At 40.0% G+C, this 24,237-nt stretch overlaps 1 protein-coding gene across 1 annotated transcript; it reads right to left on the reverse strand.

The window, feature by feature from the left end:
* Positions 1-478: 478 nt before the first annotated feature.
* Positions 479-20,928, reverse strand: krt222 (keratin 222). Its single transcript, XM_044339717.1, has 10 exons — positions 20,571-20,928; positions 20,101-20,304; positions 16,577-16,659; positions 15,453-15,606; positions 13,394-13,666; positions 11,547-11,672; positions 8,609-8,829; positions 4,711-4,934; positions 4,534-4,636; positions 479-1,957 (listed from the first exon to the last, which is right to left on the reverse strand). Exons 2-10 carry the CDS (start codon positions 20,266-20,268, stop codon positions 1,744-1,746), a joined length of 1,566 nt encoding a protein of 521 aa, XP_044195652.1. The 5' UTR covers positions 20,269-20,304; positions 20,571-20,928; the 3' UTR covers positions 479-1,743.
* Between the last annotated feature and the right edge of the window lie 3,309 nt (positions 20,929-24,237).

Genomic DNA, 24,237 nt, shown 5'->3' on the forward strand with positions numbered 1-24,237 from the left:
TATCAGTATGAGCCGCAAGATTTTTTTTCTCCACATAGAGAATAAACTGCAATAACAAAAGACCCTCAAAGTACACACATTCTGAATACCTCTCAGTGCTGATGTTCTTCTAAGTGCTGTATATGTCTGCAGTGCAAGTATTTAGGGACTGTATGAAAGTTATTGGGGTGGGGAGGGGGGATGAACATTATGTTTCACTTTAAAAAAACAAAACAAAGCCCTCTCCAGTGTTATTAATATATGTATTTGACCCTTCCATTGACTAGAAGGTAAATTGCAACACCCTCCCGACAATGTCTCAATGTAATATTGAATTAATACAATTGATATTGCCATTAATAACTGAGAGTGCACAAAGATATTAAGATGGTGTATTCCAAATTAAATCTTAAAGGAAACTTTGGTATTTTTCAACGTTCAACCCTCATGGCCCCGTCAATGTATGTCCACTAAAACTAGTTGTTTTTGCCACTGGCAGGCTCAGATTGTTATTATAAGTTTCTGACAACATCACGGAAAGGACCCCACAGAGAAATAAAACTTTTTTCTTTACCTTTCACTTGATCCAGTCTGTTCTTTATTGTGTCTAACCAAGTCTCACTCAAGAAGTATTGGTGAGAAATCTTGTGAGAGTTGAGTTCTTGTCGAAAACAGCTAAATATTCAGCCATGACTTTGAAAATCTTTTTAGATAACACTAAGCTATGCTTTCTGTACTCCAACACAACAAACTCCTCCCAGCACTCCTCTCTCCAACTCTGTCATGGCTGAATATTTATCCAGATTACATTACAGCCTGTTTCGCTACTGCTAGCTGAAGCGCTCTCGCTCAATACTGGACCAATTTCAAAAATTGTTGTCCCCATTAGTCACTTAGACACAAAAAGATGGGAAAAAGATGTTGAAAAATACCTAAGTTTCCCTTTAATATGTTAACGGAATAATCATTTTCACATAGAAGTGGAATGAGCAATTGCCCAAATTACTGTCACTGTCGTTTTATATGGCACATTTACATTTTTAAAGACACTTTATTTTACTGTAGTTCTGCCTTCTGTTAAGATGCAGAATAAAGTGAAGGTGTGAGCTGCTGTATGATGCTGACAAATGATGTTACACTCTCCCCCCAAAATTTCTGAGTCTAATAACTTCTGAGACTAATCATTTTCATACAGTCCCTTACAGAAAAACTACAAAATAATCCACCCTCAAATAGTCCCCATCAGGTCATAGAGCTCTGTGACTCCTCGCTTCCATTTATCTCCATCTATCTCTGCACTCAGCCACCTGTACCAAGTGTTAATTAGAATTAAATGCCGTAGTTAAACTGAGTCATATAGTCGATATAATCTCTTTTGACCTGTGACCTCATACTGAAAGAATGACACACACTTTTTCTTCATCTAGAATGATGATGGAGAAATATGTTTACATTAAACTGTTATCCTGTGTAATGTAGTGAATGTAGGTCTGCTATATTGTATACTCTATAAAAATGGCCCCATTAGGTTAGCACAAAAGCCCGATGGGTGATGCTTATCCTGCCAGAGTGAAGATTTGATTTGAGAAAAATCAGTTGTGATGCAAAGTTTTGAGTAGGATATTTATGAATGATGTAAATTGAAATTCATATCAAGCATAACGGGATGGTAATAACCCAGATGTTAATGACACATCACCAGTGTTACCACAGACAGCTGCAACAGGGGAAACCAGTGTTGACTCGGTCCAACCACCAACAGAGTTACTGTGTGATAGTTGGGATGCTGCGTGATCTCTTCATGATGAGACGCACCTCCACGTCTGGGAGGCTGTCCTGTTTAGTCTGGGCACACCCCTCATCTGCTGCGGCCATGTGCAGGTCAAAGCGCAGCGACACAGACTTCTTCCTGAGCTTAGGATTCCCTCTGAAGAATGAGCCCTCCCACTGCTTTATCACCTTGTCAATCTTCTCTGTTCTGGTAGGATAGAGGTGGCAATGAAAGGTGGTGATGATACATGATGAATGTCACAGGATGCATTATCAGATTATTTGAACAATGCATGACTGTTAAGAAAAAATTTGTTGTACAGACGGTTTTTACTTTGTACGTCTCTATTTTCTTTTTAAAGTCAATGTCAACTGCTGGAAGGCTTTATTTATTCATTTATATTATTATTGTATGCCATACAATCCCATGTGCTTTGGGTGTTTACACTGGCATGACACAAAAATAAATAAATAGTTAATTCATTTATTCTTTTTTTTGTAATACAACTGGTTGAATCTGGCTGATAAATTCAGTGCACAGTGACACTAGGGGGCAGCAAGGGAGAGAACTTAGTACTGAACAACAGCACATAAAGCTTGAGTTGTCTTAAATGTGGCCTGGTATAAGAGATATGTGACAAAAAATGAACTTAAGTTGTAATAAGATGTGACCAGTCTGGCACTGAATAGACTCACTGTTGATCAGGACCTTGGATTTCTTCCTTACCAACCAAATTAAATTAAAAATGATGCAGCTCTCTCTCTCTGTTACACGCTGTGACCAGACAAATGCAGATTGCAAATGTGTCATACAAAAAATAATAGATAATCATGGGTGTGAGGGGGTGGGTTTGAGAATCACGAGGAGTACTTGTTGGGCTCTTATGAGACTCAAAGGTGGACAAAAAATGGGCCAAAACACATTTGCCATGTGAGATTTAGATGTTAGTAAACTAATGTGGGAGATGTTAGTTACAATGTGGCCTTAAATCTGCATTAACTGACTTTTTGGCCACTTGGGGGCAGTGCAACAAGCTGTAAAAACGACACTGGCTTATTATCACCTTCTAAAGTTGATATGGTATTTGCATTAACAAACAGTTGCCTGTTTACGCATCTAGCAGACAAAGCAACATTAGTATTCATTTAGAGTCGTGTTTCTGGCCACCTGATTCATTCTTGTTTTAGCTGTGTTTTGGACTTCACCAACTGCTAGTTGCTAACTTTGTCTGTCTGCCATTTGATGCTGGGGAAGTAGCACTCCTGTTGAATGAGTGTTGTTTTGTTTTGTTTTGTTGCTGAAAACAGGCTGAAAAGACACTTAAAAGCCCTATATCCTCTGTGGCTTTCTCACTACGAGCAACACAGTTCACATCAAAGTACAGTAGTTTGGCTCACAATGTGTTGCACTCTTTCCTGTGAGAAGTACAACAACAATGAACCATAAAGAGCATATCTACTATTCATTGTAACCAGTTGACGGCATTTGCAGTGGGTTAAGAAACATCAGTGACTGGAAAAATGTTGTGTTGCTGTTTCACCATGGCTTTAGACTAAGGGTGGGATGTAAACAACATGAGGACATTATAAATATTTAGAAGTGCACAGGCCTGTGAGGAAGTTTTAATGTTTTGAGGGGCATTCAGCTAACTAACACTGGTTCCACCAATACCTGTCTTGATGCCATATCTTTGTACAAATCTTTCTACATTATAGCAAACCAACTTCATCAATCATAGAGCATCAATAAATATCTAACTGGAATATTTTTAATAGAATAATGCCTCTTGTTAGTGGGCTGGCCAACAAAGCTCACTGATATCAGTAAAGATTCAATAAAGTGATTTATTAAGAGTGACTTATACTATCTGTCAATCACAGCTAAAAGACAAAAGCCAATATTCTGCCTCATTAATCTAATCTGATAATCGTTATATAGGACAATAGGAAGAGGCCTCATCTAATTAAACAGCATTAACAAATTGCACATACATACCACAGCACCCTGTCAAGCCTAATGTCAACTAACCTAATTATCCTCATTTTTGGAAGGGAAGTTTAGAAAATGAACACATCTTTTGATGAAACAACAGAGTTGGTGAGAACACACTGTAAATGCATGCTCCTGGGCTGGCAGAGTCACTGGGTTTGTGTGAGGCTCTTTGTGGACATTATGCAAGTGTGTGTGTATGTGTGTGTGTGTGTGTGTGTGTGTGTGTGTGTGTGTGTGTGTGTCACTTTGTGGATGTGTGCATGTGGCTGGTAATACCTGAAGCATGAACAAAGTATTCCACCCATGTCTCCTCCAATAATAACAGATGCCACACCCTGAAGACTCCATGCCAGACCATCTCCACATCAAACAAAAGCCATTAAAGGAGGAAAATTCCCATGCAGTACTATGATGAATTACTCATGGGAACCTGAGCAGCCAACTTAATGTTTTTATCGAAACTTGTTCAGCATATAAAGGTAATTCCTTTTAGGGTTTGTACATCTTGTCTGCTGGACCAGACGTGACGTCGCCAAGGTGCAGAGGACATAGATAATTGTCTTGTTGAGACTCATGAGTCAATAAAATACTTACTGAGTCAAAGTTTAAGAGGTGTATCTGAGAGGTGTTAAGGCTTCAGGAGATTAAGCAAGCACAAAACTATGTTGTTTCACAGTCAAAAAAGCAGCAAGTGATGCTGTTGGTGCTTCCTGCTAGAAAATGCCTACATTTCAGATTGAACCAGAGGTGCTGACTACAGGTCAAAGGGGGGCAAAAAGATCAATACTTACTCAATGGTGCCGTGACCCTCTGCGCTCTCCCGCACCACATTGCCCTGAAGAATCTCCTGAGTCTTCACAGTGGAGATGGGCAAGTCTTTATCTTGCTCTGGCTCTGTGAGAAGACATTAATGATGAATCATGACAAGATACGACTGTGATGAGGGTGTGTGTGTCTGTTTGTCTCACCTGTGAGTATCACAAGGCTTTGCTGTCTATGGAGTATCGAGCTTTTCTTTAGCCCATTGTCTGCTGGGAGGAGTGAAGGGATTTCAGGCAGGGGCTCTGACTTGGGTTCGTCTGGAGTAATAGCAAGGTCACTGAAGTCGTTCTCGAGCCCGTTTTCCTTCGGCTTCACCACAGAAGACCTCCAGGGCCGCAAACCCATTGGCTGCCCATTACGGCCCATGTACCTGCAGGCACGACACCCAAAGTTGGATTGTATGTATGCATGTGTGCTTGTGTCTTTGTTAAAGCAATAGTTTGATGTTTTGGGAAATACAATTACTCCCTTTCTTGCCAAGAGCTAGATGAGAAGATTGATACCACTCTCAGAGGGAATACATGCATTAAATATCAGGAGGCTCCAATCAACCACCAGGCCCTGTGCTCTTATAGTCCAAACTCTAAAAGACTTTCAGTCTATCTGCTGGCCAGTCTGAGGCTGAGCCTGTACCAGGATGGGACGGTCTGCCAACACCACCCTAACAGAAGTGGCCACCATTCCTGTCTCCACCACTGACCATAGCCCTCTGACAATAGTTTTGTCAGTCAAATATTTGAGCTATATTCTCTCAAAGGACTGAAACCTTGATCTTGAAGCACACAACCAGATCAGACAAGCCTTAGTTGCCTTTGGGAAGGTACACCGGAGGGTGTTCATGAACTAAAATCTCCATCTTCTATGCTGTTCACCAAGCTGTGCCACCGCATTTTGACAACTGTGAGTCCAACATCTACAACATGAAGACAGTTCAAATGGTCTGTGTGGAATGTATGTGTCGCAAGAGTGGGAGAGTTTTTTTGTTATCCTGCCAACTACGCCAAGAATGAGGCAAGAGCTGCGGAGTTGTTTTTTTATTATGCTGCCAACTACGCCAAGAATGAAGCAAGAGCTGGGGAGTTGTTTTTTAATTTTTATTATGCTGCCAACTACGCCAAGAATGAAGCAAGAGCAGGGTTTTGTTTTTTTTTAACTACGCCACCAATTTCACCTCAAGGAAATTCTTGAGTCTTAACCATTTTGGCACCCAAAAAAAGAAAGGTCACACAGGCTTGCTAAACACTGGACTGAGACGTGATTCCAAAAAAAGATTAAATTTTATTAATAATATTCATTTAAAAAAAAAAATGACAAGCAGGTCTCCATACTTAAAAATACAAATTAGCAACTCAATAAATTGGCAAAATCAAGCAGTGTGGGGAACGGGGAAAGGGGAGCAAACAACAAATAAGTGCCACCACAATGGTCAACTAAAATAAAAAAAATGCACACACACACCACACACACACCCAGTTGACCAAAGAGAGGATACAACATACAAAAACAATAAAAGCAAAACCAGTTGATCTACAGACGACGCCTGCAGAGTAGAGGCATAGAGACGTAGACACAAAACAGCCATAGAGACAAAACCAGCTGATGTAGAGATGTAGATACTTAGATAGACAGAACAGCAGTTATTCAGGGAGTGGGGGCCGGGGGTTTGGACAGGCCCCTCCACCGTAGGGCACAGCCTGGCTTCAAAATTACCAAAGAGAGTGAAGGCGCAGCTTCCTCCCAGCAGCAGGAGGGGGAGAGCCGCAAAGACGCAGCTCAATCACTTGACACACAAACGACAGTGTTAAACAAAGGCTTGAAGCGAGGCAATAATACTCTGGGTCTGCAGCCGGGAGAAGAGCAGACCACGCTAACAATTGCCGGAAGACCGGATTGTAAGCAATCACGGCAGACATACGCCAGACTGTGCACATGCCGGCCACATGGAAATCAGGCTCCAGAAAGAGGCAGAGGTGCACATGTCCATCTGAGGAGTGGTCACCTGCCTAGATATAGTGCTGAAGGGCGCTGCCTAGTAATCAGCGCAGAGCTGAATTATTGAATCCAGCCTGGTGACAATTTAGTGGGCCAGAAGAAAGGAGAAAAACCTAATCTGCCACATCTACAACACATCAGTGAACTTACCTGGCAGAAGTGCGTGCCTCATATTTTACTTTGTGCAAGAGTATTGTGAGAATAATCCTCCTACATCAATTATGCAGGATAGGGCATGTCAGGGATACCCCAAGACAGACAGCTCTGCAAGATTCTTTACAGGAAATGATGCCAATCATGACCTAAATTTGAAAAAATCTGACTGGATACACTGAAAAAGTTTGATCTTTATTTATCCAGTGAAGTTTTCAGGGTGTTTTACTGCATCAGTATTTTCTGTTAGGAAATTTTCTCTGCAACCTTTTTCAGCTGTCTGTCTGTCTCTTGGCCAGTTGGTCCACTACTTTGGTCCACACTGAAATATCTCAGCAACTATTGGATGGATTGTCATGAAATTTTGTGCAGACATTCATGATCCTCAGAGGATGAAGTCTAGTGACTTTCACAACGCCCTGACTTTTCCTATAGTGCCACCATGAGATTGACATTCGTGTGGTGATTTTTTTGTGACTTTGGTGACAACACACTAAAATAAGATGGTGAACATGGTAAACATTATACCTGCTATACATCAGCATGTTAGCATTGTCATTGTGAGCATTTCAACATAATGATGTTAACATTTAACTCAAAGCACCACTGTACCTATAAGTATAGCCTCAGAGACCTTCTAGCATGGGTAGAGACTCTTAGGCTTGTCTTAAAATTTTACTAAAATATCAGCAAATGCCAAAATGAGTTCATATGGTGAAAAAAAGAGTCTTTGTCAAACAAATACACATTAACTCTAGATGCACAACCGGAACAAGACCTTGGATGCTTGAAAGATGATATAAGAGTATACTGCATTGGCCTTTTTCCAGATATTCACAACCCAGAAACCTTTGTGGTTTTATGTTTGTGGTGTGCAGATGCTTCAGTAAGAAAGACTCTTTAGTAGTGATTGCTTTCTATCCACTCTGTCAGAGTGCAGAGTTGCAGATCAAGCATCTGCAATCCAAAGAAATGGGGATAACCATAGGCGGTGCTTCAATCTGTCTGTAACCTCTACAAGAGTCATAAAACCAAATTACCTTCCTCAAACTATAAAATGGCAATCATATGGTTGATGCAGCAAATGTGTTAAATTGCAAAGGAACTAATTGAAGGCCATGGCAAAGCAATGGAATATTCCCTAATAAAACAGCTTGGTGCTGGCAGGGAACAAGTTAAGAGGCCAGACAAGACCGGTCGAATGTCTGCGTTCTTCTATCATCATGTCTGATTAAAGACAGAGCTGGATTTTTAGGCTATGAATCAGTGGCAGAAAGTTTGTCATCCTCACTAAATTTGCTGTTCTCTTCATTCGTATAGGCAAAATGACTGGTATTTCTGGCCAATTTTCAATCACTGTTAATACATGTCACTACGTTGCCTGGGCGTACACTACAGTCTGAGTATGTCTCAACCTGCAATTATTGTGGATTTACAGTTTCTATACAGATAGACTGTACATGTTCCATGCCAGAATAATGGGCTTTAACAAGATGTCTTTTTAAAAGGAACACATGAAAGTGGATGTTTGGCAGCTATATAAATGAAACGATTGAGAAATTATTTTGTTAACTTCAGTACTGATGAAGACGTTTCTGTCTACTTGTCTCAGTGAACAAGTGGTGTGTGTGTGTGTAAAGTCTGCTTTTTAGGCAGTCTTTGCATTAATATATAGCATGCTTTATAATAACGTATATGTGTGTATATTTTATTTTCTATTTTTAATTACATTTTCCACAGTGAAGTGTTAAAAGTGTATTCAGAAGTTGTATGACTATGTGTTATTCTTGACAATTGCAGCCTGTGAAGATGACGCAACCCCAGTGTTCTGGGAAATCCCAGTTAAACCTTCCTGGTTCTTCTATTGTTTCCATTCCGTTCTCTGCCCCTTGCCCTCACCTGCCCTCTTCACGCTCCAGCAGACGTCTGTAAGTGGCAATCTCTCGCTCTAGCCTCATCTTGGTGTTGAGCAGCTGGCTGTGGCGCTCACGCTGGGTGGCCAGACCACTCCTCACCTGCTCCAGCTCACTCTCCAGCCCAGCAATCACCTGGGAAAGGTCCTGCAGCTGGTTTGAGTACAGCTGTTGGGTGTTCTGCAGGGAGCTCTCCAGGCCTTTCTCCTGCACACCGGGAGGCAAGGAGTTATTAAGATTATGACTGGACAGTTATCTTTATGTTATTAACTAACTCCACACTGAATTCAAAGAAACATGAATAGTTAAAAAAACATGAACATCATCCCTCACTGACTTCCCACTGCCAACAGTGCCAGTTGTGTTAGTTAGCGTGGTCTATCCATGCTGGAGGCCCTGCTGCTGAGAATTGAACCCAAGTCCCTGGAGTGTTGAGCCACATGGAGACAACCATGATTTTAGGTGTACCAAGGTTGTAGGTGTGAGATGGACTTAATATGCACTCATTGTATTACTTTGTTATCATAAAACGTGTCAAGGTATTACATTTTCATTTTAAAAACTGCCACCAAAATCAACATATAATAACCAGCAAATGATGTAATAACTTATTACAATATACTCAAAATGTTACATTATGCACTCAACTATTTATATTACAGACAGGTTACATTACTTAATTACATTATGACTTCTTAGGCACACTAGTGGCCTAGCTATAGGAATGGCAATGGATGGATGTCATGACATTTGGTGCAGACATCCATGTCCTCTATTGGATGCCTTGTAATCATTTTGGTGACCCCCTGACTTTTCCTCTGGTGCCATCATCAGGTCAAATTTTTAATTTGTCCAGTGCTTTGGTTTGTGGGCAAAAACCTGTAAAAATAATGACATTCCCATCAGCCTTAGTCCTGTTCCGTGCTAATTAGCAAATGTTAGCATGCTAACACACTAAACTAAGATGGTGAGCATAATAAACTTTATACCAGCTAACACTCTGATGAGCATTTAATTCAAAGCACCGCTGTGCCAATGTACAGCCTAATAGAGCTGCTAGCATGGCTGTAGACATGCTATTACATCATTACATTACATTATTATATTATGCACAGTTATTACATTATCAGTTTCAATGGACTATATGGGTGGTTTTGCTTGTTTTAGCCAGTTACAAATTGCTTATACATTACTGCAGACTATTTTCTAAAAAGTCTCCACTTGCAAATGCAGTCCTAAAATACAATGACAACTTGTCCTCTTAACTCAAATAAACTTTTTAACTTTACAAATGTGTTTTCGTTATTGTTACTTCACTTGGATATTTGAGCTTCACCGTGCAGAATGAGGTACACAGAGTTTAACACTGAAAAACTGTTTTCACATTAATCTGCTGGAAGTGGAAAGTTTTTCAGCGCTCACTGAAAAACGGAGTTTAAAGCAGGTGGCTGTGGCTGAGGAGGTAGAGCGTCCACTAATCAGAAGATTGGCTGTTCGATCCCTGGCTCTTCTAGTCCACACGTTGTAGTGTCCTTGAGCAAGATACTGGGCCCAAAATTGCTCCTGATGGCTGCGCCAGCATTGTGTGAGTGTGTGTGTGTAAATGTGCCTTAGTTTAGATCCTGATGAGAAGGTTGCCACCTTGCATGGCAGCCTCTGACATCAGTGTATGAATGTGTGTGAATGAATGTGTTGACATGTATTGTGAAGCACTTTGAGTGGTCGGAAGACTAGAAAGGCGCTTTATATATGCAGTCCATTTACCAGTCCAAAGGGTGGGCCTATGAGCATGATTTGTGACACCACAATTAGTTTTGAGTCCAGCGATTAGTCAATTAATCAATTAATTGCCAACTATTAAATGAATTGCCAACTATTTTGATAATCGATTAATCGTTTTGAGTCTTTTTTTTTTTTTAATTTGAAATTCTCTGACTCCAGCTTCTCAAATTTGAAATTTTCTGGTTTCTTTAGTCCTCTGACTGTGACAGTAAACTGTCATATCTTTGGGTTCATATCAGTATCTTTGGGTTGTGTTGACTGTTGATCTGGACAAAACCAGACATTTAAGGATGTCATCTTGGACATTTTTCGCCATTTTCAGACATTTTATTGACCAAACAACTAATCGATTAATTGAGAGAATAATTGACAGATTAATCAATAATGAAAATAATCGTTAGTTGCAGACCTAGTTTTGAGGCTAACCATGGTCAAGTATGCAATTTACACAAGTGTGATGTGGAAAACTTAAGCTTTCAGTGAAGGAGGAAAGCAGTGAAAGTCCAGCAGTGAAACTGAACAATAATGTAAATGAACAATATTTGCATATTATCAATTCTGGATTTTTCAATGAGGGAAAAGAAATAGATGAAATTTAAAGGTTTTTAGGAGGTAATTGTCTTTTAGAGGAAAAAAGATATTAGACACATATTATTATTCCAAGCAGAGTATTTTTTTACAACATATCTGGGGGGGATCTTTAGATTTAGCAATAAAGAAATAAATGTATATTTGCTGTCCTAGATGTCCTGCCTTGTTTCAAGTTTCTGCAAATAGTTTTCATACTGTAGTAAAATTAATAGGAACCAAGGGGTGATTGGAAGGTAAAACCCTATGGCACAGTATTCTTATGAAATGGTTAGCAGGAATGTAAAGTATATTATAGTATATGCAATTTGTAGTTATAGGCTAAAACCAATATCCTGTCCTGTCTGTGCAGCTTTACAGTGTAGGTGTGGCTGTATGATATTCTACTAATATGTACATATTCTGTTTTCTTAACTTGTCATTATCGTTATCTTATCACTTCTACAAAGTCAACACATGCAATCTGCCACTTGCCATGTAAGAAGTGTTATCAGTGTGATAGTCAAGAAGTTGACTGCAGTAATATATGATGATATGTGATTGTGTTTTCTTACCAAGGCATGTAGGGTCTCAATCTCCACCTGGAGGGAGTGCCACTGCTTCCTGGCCTCAGCTAGCTCAGCCCGCGCCTCCCTCAGTGCAGTGCCGCCAAGGCTCACCTGCGCCCACGCTGCTTCCTCCTGAGTGAGGTGAGGGGGATCAGACAGTAAAAGAGACTCCATCACACACCTAATCAAACACAAATCTTCAACCTTTTATAATAATGTTTTTCTAGCACAAATAAATGCTGATGATGTGTGGATTCTTGGAATTAACATCTATTCAAGATAAATGAAACAGGCCTGATGGGAATCAGGTACAGCTGCCTCACACAGACACACTGGGTGGGTAACTGATCTTTCCCACTGGCACTCAGTCAGAGGAGAAGCAGCCACAGGTGGTGCTGTTGGTAGTGTGCGTTTCACTTGGAGTAAACAGACAGCGGAGCAGACACCCGGGCCTGCGTGTACACACAGCTGTACCAGCTGTGTTGACACACTGTACAGCTGTTAGGTGTTTCCCATTGAAGTGGTGAAGTGGTCTCAGCACAGTTATGACAATAATAACAAAAGATGACTCAAGTTATTTTCTGTTTAATTTGTTACTCCAGTGATTCTCATTTTCTGTTTCAGATATAAATATTTTTATTATATATCTATATATATATAATAACATTGTCCTGAAGTGCTCTTTACTAGTTGAGATGAAGTTGGATGTCAAAGGCAAGGAAATTATTATTCCATCCTTGTGGTTGTAAAAGTGTTCAGACCCTTAACATGAGTGAAAGGAAAAATACTCTGTTATAGGTAAAAGATCTGCATTCAAGATGTTACTTAAGTGAAAGTACACATGTATTACCAGCAAAATGTACTTAAAGTATTAAAAGTGAAAGTATTCATTATGCTAAATCTGTCAGAGTGTTTTATTTTATATATATATATATATATATATAAAAAAAAAATATATATATATATATATATATATATATATATATATATATATATATATATATATATATATATATATATAATATAGCAATAATATTACTGATGCATTAACAAGTAAACACAGATGTAATGTTTTAGGTGCTTGAGTGATGATGATAATCATGGACATCACGCAGGCTTTTGACTGCAGGATTGTGTAACTGTTACTTTAGTGGGACAGACAGAGTGGGTCTGATGTAAACAACGGCATTTCATAAAACCTGCTCTGTGGTAGCTTGCAGCCCTTGGCTGGGGCACTTCATTGTCGCTGTAAGACCAAAGTCATCGTGCTGTGGCACAGGAACACTGGCATAATAAAAGACAGATAGACTGCGCTTTTTCCAATAACAACAAAAAAGAGACCAATTAGACTAAAATCACAGAAGAAGTGCTCCTTGTTAAAAATAAGAAATGTTGCAGTTTCAAGATAAAGGATAAATGTCTGAAAGAGAGATGAGGATGCTCAGGTTGTAATTTGGCTCATAAATATTTAATGAAGACCAGGGATCATTCACATAGTGGAGTAAGTGACTGTATGTTGCAACACACTACTGTAACAGTGTGTAAGATTAACAGTAACAGTCATTAGGTGAAGAGAGTGAAGAGACATTCACACAAACACTAACCTGCAAGAAGGTATATGCAGACACGTACAAAGAAGCAGGGAGAGTCATAATCCTAAATAAAACCTTTCACTATAGTCAACAAATACTCCACTAACCATTTAACTTCAGTCAAGCATATACATCAGTTAGCTTTGCCTATGGACCAGGAGTTGGTCTTGAGGGTGTGTCTAGTTGGCAGTGGGCCAGGACAACATGAGAGAGGCACAGGCAAAATAAAAGATGAGAAAAGATGCAGGAGGAGATGCGTACCTCACTGAGAGCTGCTCCGTGTGTTCGGGTTGCTGATGCTGCTGCTGCTCCAGCTTCAGAGCGGCTAGGCCCGGCCGAGCCTGGGAGTGGATTTGAGCCCGGGCTGGGAAGTCTGCTCAGGTCGCACTGCGCTCTGATTCGGTTGAGGAGCTGGGTGAGCTCCATCCCTGTGCCATCCTCTTCCTCCCCTCCTGCTGTTGCTGCTGCTGCTGTAGTTGTTGCTAACAGAGCATCGCAGGAGTCGGCCCGCTGCAGCTGCAGAGCCCGGGCTGCCTGCAAACAGCCAACCAGAGGGAGCAGGAGGGGGAGGGAGGGGGAGTGAGAGAAAGGGAGAGGGAGCAGGAGAGAGAAAGACAGAAAGATGTTGATAAGATTGTAAAGGATGAAAAGAATGAGATATACAAGAGAAAAACAAGACAACAAGGGAGATGAGATTAGTTTGTGAATGAAAAGGTTCAGGTTCAGGAAGGAGAAAAAGAGAGGAAAAGAAAAATGTGTGTGTGTGTGTGTGTGTGTGTGTGTGTGTGTGTGTGTGTGTGTGTGTGTGGAGGGTTGCTGTAAGACAGTCCACGCAATGCAGAGGCAGGAGAAAAAGAAGAACCTGTTATTGACCCCTATATATGTGCATATGTGTGTGTGTGTGTGTGTGTGTATGTGAGCAGGTGTGTGTGTTTGTATGGAGGAGATGACAGTGGAAGAGAGGGAGGGAGGTATTAGTCAGCAGGAATGAGAAAATGAAGAGAAGGAGGGAGGAGGAGGGGGATGAGGTCAGAGTGAAGGGACGAAAGGAATCAAAGGAAATGTTTAAGGGTTTATAGTTTAGACAAAGCGGTTAGCACAGACCTTATCAGCTGTAGCATCATCTACCAACTGACTATTATGTGTCTTTTTAGGAATTAGAAGTTTAAGTTTATGGCAGATGTTCCCAGTAAACTTGATCTATTACCCCATTTACACCCTGCATTAACACGTGATCTGCATCTGGATATCTTATCTCAATGAGGAAAAACACATGTTAATTCAGAGTGCAAATGCATGCATAACACATTGTGATCAGATCAGCTACCACATCTGTGATTGGTCAGGCTCACATTGTGATCAGATCAGAAGCCAGGGGCAAATTCAATCGAAAGGTCAGCTACAGGAACTCTTCCTGCTAGTTTGAGCAATTACATCAAAAGCTATAAGTAGTAGCAGTAGCTATAAGTCTTCCCTTGCAAAAAATGAATGATGTCTGTCCATCGCATTGCTTCCTATGACCTGGGATGTGCATATTTGTTGAAAAGTCCATGGTCCATGATTAGGATGTCATTATTCAGATAATGTATCCAGATACAGGTCACATGTTAAAACCAGGTTTTAACAGGTGTGGGTCCAGCAGCATTCTCACCATCTGATCCAACTCATCCCCTGCTGCTGATTAGTTTACAACTCAGTCCATTAAAGCACCTCAAGTCAATCACTGACTTTGTGTCCAAACTGTGGTGGTGGAAAGTAACTCAGTACATTTTCTCAAGTACTGTACTTAAGTAGTATTTTGAGGTATTTTTACTTTACTTGAGTATTTCCATTTTATGCCACCTTATACTTACACTCCACTACTTTTCAAAGGGGAATATTGTACTTATACTCCACTATATTTATCTTACAGCTATAGATTCAAGTTCAGGTTAAGATTTTGCACGTTTAAGACAGAGAGTTTATAAAATGATGCATTATTAAGATTGACACTATTGAACAGTATATAAAAAATTAAAATTAGTGCCACCTCAACCGGCTACAACACTGAAATGCTGTTTACATATTATTAGTAATAATAATATGATAATTCAATATTTGATATAGCAATATAACGGTGACCGGGCATTCTGCTGCCTAGCGAGTACCTGCAATGTTCTTCCTGATATTTTTGAACTAATCAAGGGGAACTAATCTTATCCAATTACTCCCAGAGTCACTGAAGCAAGAGCAGGTTTCAATTTGAGAGTGGGAAGAGAGTAAAAGAATGAGCCCGAGACAAAAAGATGTCATGTCGGTTCTTTGCAGTACATTTAGTGACCTCAAACTCCTGGTTCATCTCCTGCAGCTCTGTCATGGAGTGGCGAAGCTCCTCCTGCAGCGTCACGCTGCTCTGCTCTGCCTTCCTCTTTGAGTCCCTGAGCATCGCCACCTGTTGCTCCAGACACCAGGTGTTATGCTCCTCTGCCTCACACCTACGATGTCAAAAGGGAGGATTATTCTCAATGTTTATTGTTAATCATTTAACCATGACATTCATCAATAACATATTAACCTTGTATAAACAAAGGGAGGAAAAGGTGCCATGGCAAGGGCAATAATAGGCAAAAATACGTTTATTTAAATTCTGTGCTGTAGATCAAAGTCCAGTGGAAAGCTTTTATTTTACTGAAGTATTGACACGTTCATCAGTCGTGCCAAATCTCCAGTTAAACTTGATTTAAAGGGTATTCCAACATTAGGTAGTGTGTGTGTGGGCACTAAGATTGTGGTTTTAGCTGAAAGATCTCGTTTAAGTGCATACCTGTGAAGCTGTGTGTTTCAGAAATCATTACTAAGAGTAAAAAGGACATAAAGAGACCTTGACATCATCCTAGGTGTGTCATAAACACAGTCCAGAGTCTCACAGACACACTCAGACAGTCAGGAGACCCATAGCTATAAATAGAACAGATCTATTTATTTCAAGCTGCAGTGTGTCACCACTGTCCTTCAGGGGTTAATGTACCTCTGTGACAGCAGAGGGGTGGTGTGTATGTGTGTGTGTGTGTGTGTGTGTGTGTGTGTGTGTCTTTATGTGTGTGTGTTTGCGTGCTGAGAGAGGTGGTGGGGGGCTCGGTGTCACTCTGCATCAATACATAAGTGAAAGTGCCGACGCTGCACAAAGCCCGGCCTGGATTTGTATGCAGGTTGGCTCACAGGAGCGGGAACTGGCCTGAGTTAGATAACAGAGGACTGGGTAAACATTGCAGCGGGATGAAAACAGGAAGTCTTTCATATTTCTTCAACAGCTATGCTTATATTGGGATGTTTTTATAGGCCTGTCGTAATATGTTTATGTGATGTGATTTTGTGCCAAATATACTAATCAATAAGCCGTAGGCTGTATTGATTAGGTGAGAAGTTTTACAGCTTTCAGGAAAACTACAGCCAAATACAGCTGACCTGGCCTGGATGGCAGCAGCTCTGGACTTCATGCGGTCAGACTGTAATGCCAGCTGGGCATTCTCCATCAGTAGTTTACCAACCTGGCAAAAACAAAAAATGCAATAACATAGTATTATATCAAGGAATGTGCCACAACAGCATGCATTTTTTTCATTTGCCTAAGACAGAGAGGTACATTTCCTTGTTTTGTACATGTCCCTAGTTTTGAATATTTAATGTTTTTATGAGCAATGAATGATAGTTTGTACTGTATGTCTTACATCACTACATACAGATACTGTACTTTTAGTTTGATTCGATCTCAAACATTATGTCCAGTGTTGTTATGCCATCTTATTAAATATGACCTATATAATAATAATTAAAATAACCTTTATTTATATAGCACTTTACAAAAGCAAGTTTACAAAGGGCTTCACAGTCATATACTGTATATTTGTTGTAAGACCTCTTCAGAATAATTCATCATGCCTTTTCTGCAGCAGACATTTTGCCTTGTCATGGTAGTATAAGCACAGGTGTTAGTAATAAAATTAATGGTGGCTCTGTAATATTCAAATGTCCCAATATGCCATGACAGTGAGACAGTGAGCCATCATGCACAATACCGGGACTCTGAAACTGTAGCAGCTAAATGTATTCAGTCATCATTCATTTTATAATTTATGCCTGAGCATTTCCTTCTATGACAAGTCAAAATGTCTTTTGGGAAAAAAGACACATTTTATTTCAGCAATGATTATGTACATTCACCAAGCACTTCATTAGGAACACCTGTGCAATCTAATACATTTACAAAGCTTACACATTTTCAGTTTTTGTTGACATTGTCAAAAGGTGATAATTTCATTTGATGTTTATTATTGAGGTTGTAGTGGGTGGTGGTGTACTGGAGTGCATTATATTAGAGTGTTCCTAATATTTTGCTCCCCTTGAGTATGTTAATGGAGTGGACAAAATATTCCTAATATTTTGGGGTGGACAAAATATCAAATATTCCTAATATTTTGTCCACACCAGATTACTGTTCTAAATTATATATTAACAAACAATTCAGCATAGCTGCACATTTCCTGTTTATGTGATTAAAGCTTCCAATTATAATAATAACACTGATAAAAATAGCTAACTAAGCAAGCTTGTATTATAAGGACCAAACCTAACCTAATATATTTTCATTGACTTTAAAGGCAGGATACAGAACTTCCTGGCATAGCTCCCCTACTAATGAGTATCATTTTAGCGTAATTTATGTATAACTGTAAAGCCAAATTCATGCCAGATTCAAGCAACACTATGGTAATATAGATGTTGTACATATTCTGATGAAATAAATCATTTGCATGAAGGCCTTATGTTTAAACAAGCTAGTCACATGCCAAATCACTTGAAAAATACAGGTAATAAAAAGAATGATGGCTGAATTCCATTTAGCTGCTTCAGTTTCAGGGTCCTGGTATTGTGCATGCTGGCTCACTGTCACACTGTCATGACTTACTGGGACATTTGAACAGAGCAGTTATTAGTAACACCTATGCTTTTCCTACTATGTCAAGTCAAAATTACTTGATGATTACTTGATTTGTTGGAAAACTGAAATTGAAGGTGTAACAACTGTACCTATGTTCAAAACAACTCAGTGTATGCATCTGTTCTCACCTATTCAGTGCTCAAATCTTCAGTGCATAAATCAGTGCTCAAGTATGTACATATACATTCTATACATGGAATAAAGCCAATGTCTTCAACACAGCCAATGAACTAATGTATTTATTTGTTTAGCATTAATAGTGGCTAAATTGAACAGATGCTTCTATAAAAAGTACCAAAAATTTACAATTCTTTCCAGCTTCACTTGATTTTTGCTGTTTAGACAAAATCTGGATATTGTGAAATGTAAAGTACTCTTCAGTCCTAATAGACAAATCAGAGCACATAAAGGTGGCTCCCTGTCGTCTACCACACACAAATATGCACACACCCTTATTTATTTTGTTTTCTTATGAGTGCAATACTTTTAGAGAAAGACACACCCATGCCGAAGAAAAGCCAAAGATAACATGGAATATTTCATAACATTTATAGCAAAAACATTATGATACACTCATCATGTGCAGGTTCCAACACATTCATAACACCTGTCCCCCTTTTAAGCCCCTGTGAGATCAGTGAATCGCTGACACAGACAACATCACCTGCTTAATGTCTTACTGGCTGAATACACATGATTAAGTGTGTGCTGTAAATAAAAAACATAAAGCAGTCGTTAAGAATATAAATAGCAAAGTAATCCTATACGTTAACATCAAGGCATTCCGTGGAACAATAAGACTTGCAGAGTTTGATCTTTTGTCTGTCATAGACGTGGGAACATCAGCAAAACTTTAAAGACAAGCTAGATGACATGGTATGCAACCAGGAACAAGGGAATCTTTAAAATGATTGTCAGTGACACCTACTCATGCATTGTTGCAGAGAGTGACACTAAAATCAGAGAACAGTTGAAAACCATCAAGTCAAGTCATGTGAGATCACCATAACTAAATGGAAAGGCCTTTGAAGTAATAAAGAGCCTTGCATTCTTTCTGTATGTGTGTCTGCGTTCCTGTGTCTCTCTGGCTCTAGTCCAGGTGTAACAAGTTTGTTTGAAGTGGAGTTATCTCTCACTTCATGGTCTCAGAAATAACTGAGCACCTGCTTTTTGGTGTATATTTTGCTACATTGCTCATTAATGTAATCTGTTCTGTTTTTATTGCCCTGTGAAGCACTTTGTAACATTTTTTTGAAAAGTGCTATATATAAATAAAGATTATTCTAATATCTTGTGACTTTTCAAAATACAGATCCCTTAAAATACAGTATTTATAGTATTTAATCCATGTTCAAACATGCAGTGCTTCTCAGAAATGTCAACTTTTCCTTTTCCTTTAGCTTGATGACAACTGAGTTTCAGTATTAATTTGACTTTGAAAAGGTTTTCATACATAAAGTAGAACCAGCTGAGGTAAAAACAGAAGTCATGAGGTTTTTTATGCAACTGCATTAACCTCAAATCCATGATTAGCCACTACACACTGTCAGTCCTTGTATCAAGTTCCAACTACAACTTCATGAGTGTGAAAAAGTTGTCATTACATGGTGCTGTTAATCAATAAACTACCATTTAAGAGAACCAGCAATAAGGTTTGCACCTATGAAAAATACAGCCCTTTCATGGTTATCACATGATGTCACATGCAGCTGTCATCAACACTGGTAATCGACTGTGACTCTGTTTTGACTGAAGTCACTGCTGTTTGATTATATACACCTGCTTCAGTTCTCTGCCAGCTGACATGGCCTTGAGCTGTTGCAGTGGAGCATAATCTCAGCATGATCATAAAGCCTGGGTGGAAATAATACTGTAGCATGCCCACTGCACCTTTATCTGGCAAACAGATGCTAGCTGCAATTTTCAATGCTCTAACTGAATCTTACAGAATCATTTTATCACTAAAAATCACAAGATATATGAGTCTGACCTGGGCACGGAGCTCTTTCACAGTCTGCTCCTGTCGGGACCAGTCCTGAGAGCGTGAGGACCTCCTGACACTCCAGTCGGCTATCTGGGCCTCCAGCCGCTGGTTGGCCTCCTGCAGCCTGTTCACCTGCTCCAGGAAGCCCTTCAAGTGGGCATTCAGACCAAACATGGTGTGACTGGAGTCCTGCAGCAAGTCCGTGGAGACCTGAGAGGGTACACACTCAAATGTTGACAGACACACACAATGAGCAATGACATTTCCATACAGTCAAATGACACAACAAAGCCAGTAGTGCCTATGATGGTAAAACATTCAGGTAGTACACGACTGACAGACTTACTGTGTTTCCTGCAGAATGCATACGCAGTCGTATAAAGTTGAAATTTTAACAGCAAACAGTCTGCCACCCATGTGAGATCACAAGCTGCCAGAGGCGTTTACTAGGTAAATGTTTACCCAGTGATACTCACCTGAGGCAACGTGGCCTTCCAAGAATAAAGCACAGTGAATGTAGTAACGTGGCACCAGTCTGTTCTCCTGGTCACGCCAAGTCAATCCACTACTCCCCACAGCTTAGCCACATTCCTCTACAGAGAGCTGGTTAACACTTTCTCCTTCCCACTGTGTCCCAGGTCATCATCAGCAGGCCCCTGAGACAGAGCAGACAGGCTGCGGTTAGCCTGCCGTTTGTGTGTTAATCTGTAGTCTTCAGGGTCAGCCACGAGAGGGATGTTGCTCCCTGTCCCACCTCATCCCCCAGGCAGCATTTGGGACAGGGGGAGAGCAGTGGGGTAAGCACTGGACACAGTGCTTACATCACCAGCACTCTGGGGCCCTTTGTGCTCTCTGATCCAGGATTACTGAGCTGCTTTCAAACAGGCAGCAATACAAGCTGCGGAGGGAATGTTCAGGGAGAAACAGTGACAGGACATGTGTATGAGTGTGTGAGACTATGTGTGTGTGTTTGAGTGGTGATTTAATAAGGGGTTACATATACCATAATTAATGTAAAATCAGTGTCCCTATACACTGCCCTGAAGTCAACTAATACACACTTATTGCTCAATAACAGTCTTGGCGAATAACTGTGTTTGTGTCCGACTGTCTGGGTCAAAGGTTTTATCTTCTAACTATTTTAACGTGTATTTACTTGAATAATGTGTTTCCTTTTGTACTGGATCTGTCATGACAACTAAAGCAATGTGCAAAGACATACAGTATTGTGGCTTTATTGCCTCTGAAATTTACATATATTTTCATAGCTATCTTCTACAGCCAGCAGACTGTATGGTAAATGGGCTGCATTTATATAGTAACTTTCTAGTCTCATCGACCACTCAAAGCGCTTGCGCCAGCATTCAACCATTCACACACACATTCATACACTGATGGCAGAGGCTGCCATGCAAGGTGCCAACATGCTCATTGGGAGCAATGCAGCACTTCCTATCCAAAGCGCCCCACAATGTTTCTATGCTCACCCATTCACACACATACTCACACACCAATGGCACAGCCATCAGGAGCAATTTGGACAAGGACACTATGACATGGACTGGAGGAGCTGGGAATCAAACCCCCAATCTTCTGATTAGTGGACTACCCACTCTACTTCCCGAGCCACAGCTGCCATATGTATGTAGGTATGCAGGTATGCAGGTATGGCATCTTCACAGACATCAATAATATCATAAATATATTTTAGCTGTCACAATAAGATGACTTTATGTTTGGTTATGCTAAGGGTGTTGTATTTAAAGATTCCATTAAATGTTTAAAACCACAAGCTGTGATCCAAATGTAGACAAATGGGTCGGCCCACTATCACAAAAACCTCTAAACACAGCATTGTAACCTGGTAAGACTCCCTAATAGATTGACAGGTTGTTTAATGCAGAGAATATCACTACACAGGAACTAAACTGATTCTTTTTTGATGCAGCTAAAGTAAAACTATGTAACTTGCTGAACAGTGGCCATTGTGGTCACAAATGGATATTACATAATAAATGCTAAAATGTAATGTAAAGGATTGGTCACACCAGAAGACACAGTAAAGTTTATCGCTTGTCACGATAGGTGATGCTAGAAGGTTGGTGATGTGGTGAACTCGCAGGGCTAGATCAATCAGCTGACATGGTAACATGCTAGCCAAATGGGAACATGCTAGCACTAGTCGGTCACATTAGCCCTGCCAGCAATTGCTAACAGGAAAATAATTTATGTAAAAGACATATTTGTACTATTGACTCCTGTCTGATAACTGTCTGCAAACTGCTCCTCTTGTGTGGAGCATTTTATATACAGAGGACGGTTACATAAAAGTGGATTGTGCAACAAAGATAAGCATTTCGGACTCTTCGCCTCTCTGCTCCTAGACAGTTTGCAATTAGTTACAAATTCATGGGAAAGTTCACCAAACTTAAACTTGACAAAAAAATTCACATGGATATTTACTTCACTGCTGCCAACAAATCTGATGTGAAACAAATAATGTAGTGACTTCATTGAAATTAATCCATTTTGCAAAGAAATGTTGCCGTAACTTAGCTAATATTAATCACCATAAGCTACTGGTCATGCCAGAAGTGTCTTATAGCTTGTGTGTTACTAAACTACTTTTGTTAGAGTAAATATGTTGGTGGTCTTGTTTTAAAGGTTTGATCACATTTATTAAGTATGATTAGCTTACAAATACATAAAAATGCAGTTTCCACAACTTTCTTCAATTTTTATGAATATCTGTATGAAAATTTATGAAGTAAAAAGTTATGGATTGATCCTTTAAGTGTGAATGCTGGCAATAAATATGAATCTCACTGTTAGGAGAGGTAGTTCATATCTCATTTCTTTCTTATCTAACTTTGTTTTCCATAAGCCACTTTTGTGAATTTGCAAATACTGTATCTTAGGATCTGACAGAGGAGGAGCAGCCAGCTGAGCTGACTTTTTCATGTGGTTTTGCTGACAGTTTGTTGCGGTTTTCGTCCATCTGCATGGTCAGAAAAAGAGAAAGAGAGATGAACTGATAGAGAAAGACAGTGTAGGACAGTAAAGCAGGGAAATGTGTGGGAAGAGGGAAAATGTTAATGTAATTTTTAATAATTAAACACACACATAAAGCATGCACACTAACCAGAGTGCCAGACAGGACTGCTGGGACACTTACCATCATCACACTCCCACACCCTCTCAGTAAGGTGGCCACCAGTTGGCAAGAGGACAGCGATGATGATGACAGCGATTAATACTGTATGTAGTTGGAAGTCCTGGAAAAACAACCACTGTCAGGGCGTTGCAGGCAGTTCCGTTCTGAGTGTCTGGGACAGATTATTTCTGCAAACCAGGAATGCCATCGAGCCTGTTTCTAGATGTCATGTTACTCCCACACAGATCCAAGAGATAACCTTGTTGCACGATATTCGCAGGAGTGTTTGGTCAGGGGAATCACATATCTGAGGGCTACACAGAAAGGTAGGTGATGACTCTTTAGTCAAATTTCAGCAGCAGAGGTGGAGGCAGCTGAGGTGGACACTGCCTACAAGAGAATGAAAACAAAACATGTCAGCCACAGATCATGAGTTTAGCAACAGTCTTAACAGCTCCCTCTTGTACCTGACCTTTGTGACTTTACATTCCACTGCCTTTGTTCCCTGCCAGGGTGGGTGCAAAGGAGGTCTTTGATCGTTTCTCATGTGATCCCTTATTTTCTGTACAAGGAATCTTTTACTTAAGTTGTCTGGCAGACAAAAAAAAGAAACACCTGTTATAAAAACATTTAATAGCTTTGATCCATTCTCTAACAATTATAAAATATACTCCATTGCCAGGTGGTTTTTGTCTGTACATGATATCATTACACAAGCCAGTTGAGTTCAGGATTGGAAGGTATTGTGGTTTAAATCCAAAACCGCATAAGGGATTATCTTCACATAAACTCTTTACCACTCTGCTGCAGAGGCTACAATATGTTAAGCTAAAGCATGTCTCATGTGCTTTTACTTGTGGTGTAAAGCTAATGTAAGAAGCAGAAACCACAGTAACATGTCTTAAGAACACCACAATAGTCAACCTGGGACCCTCAGGACATATTTATACCTGTCAAGCACTCATCATTCATATTTCTGCTCAAAATAA

This window comes from Thunnus albacares, chromosome 3 (assembly GCF_914725855.1).
Source record: "Thunnus albacares chromosome 3, fThuAlb1.1, whole genome shotgun sequence".
Classification (NCBI taxonomy): Eukaryota; Metazoa; Chordata; class Actinopteri; order Scombriformes; family Scombridae; genus Thunnus; species Thunnus albacares.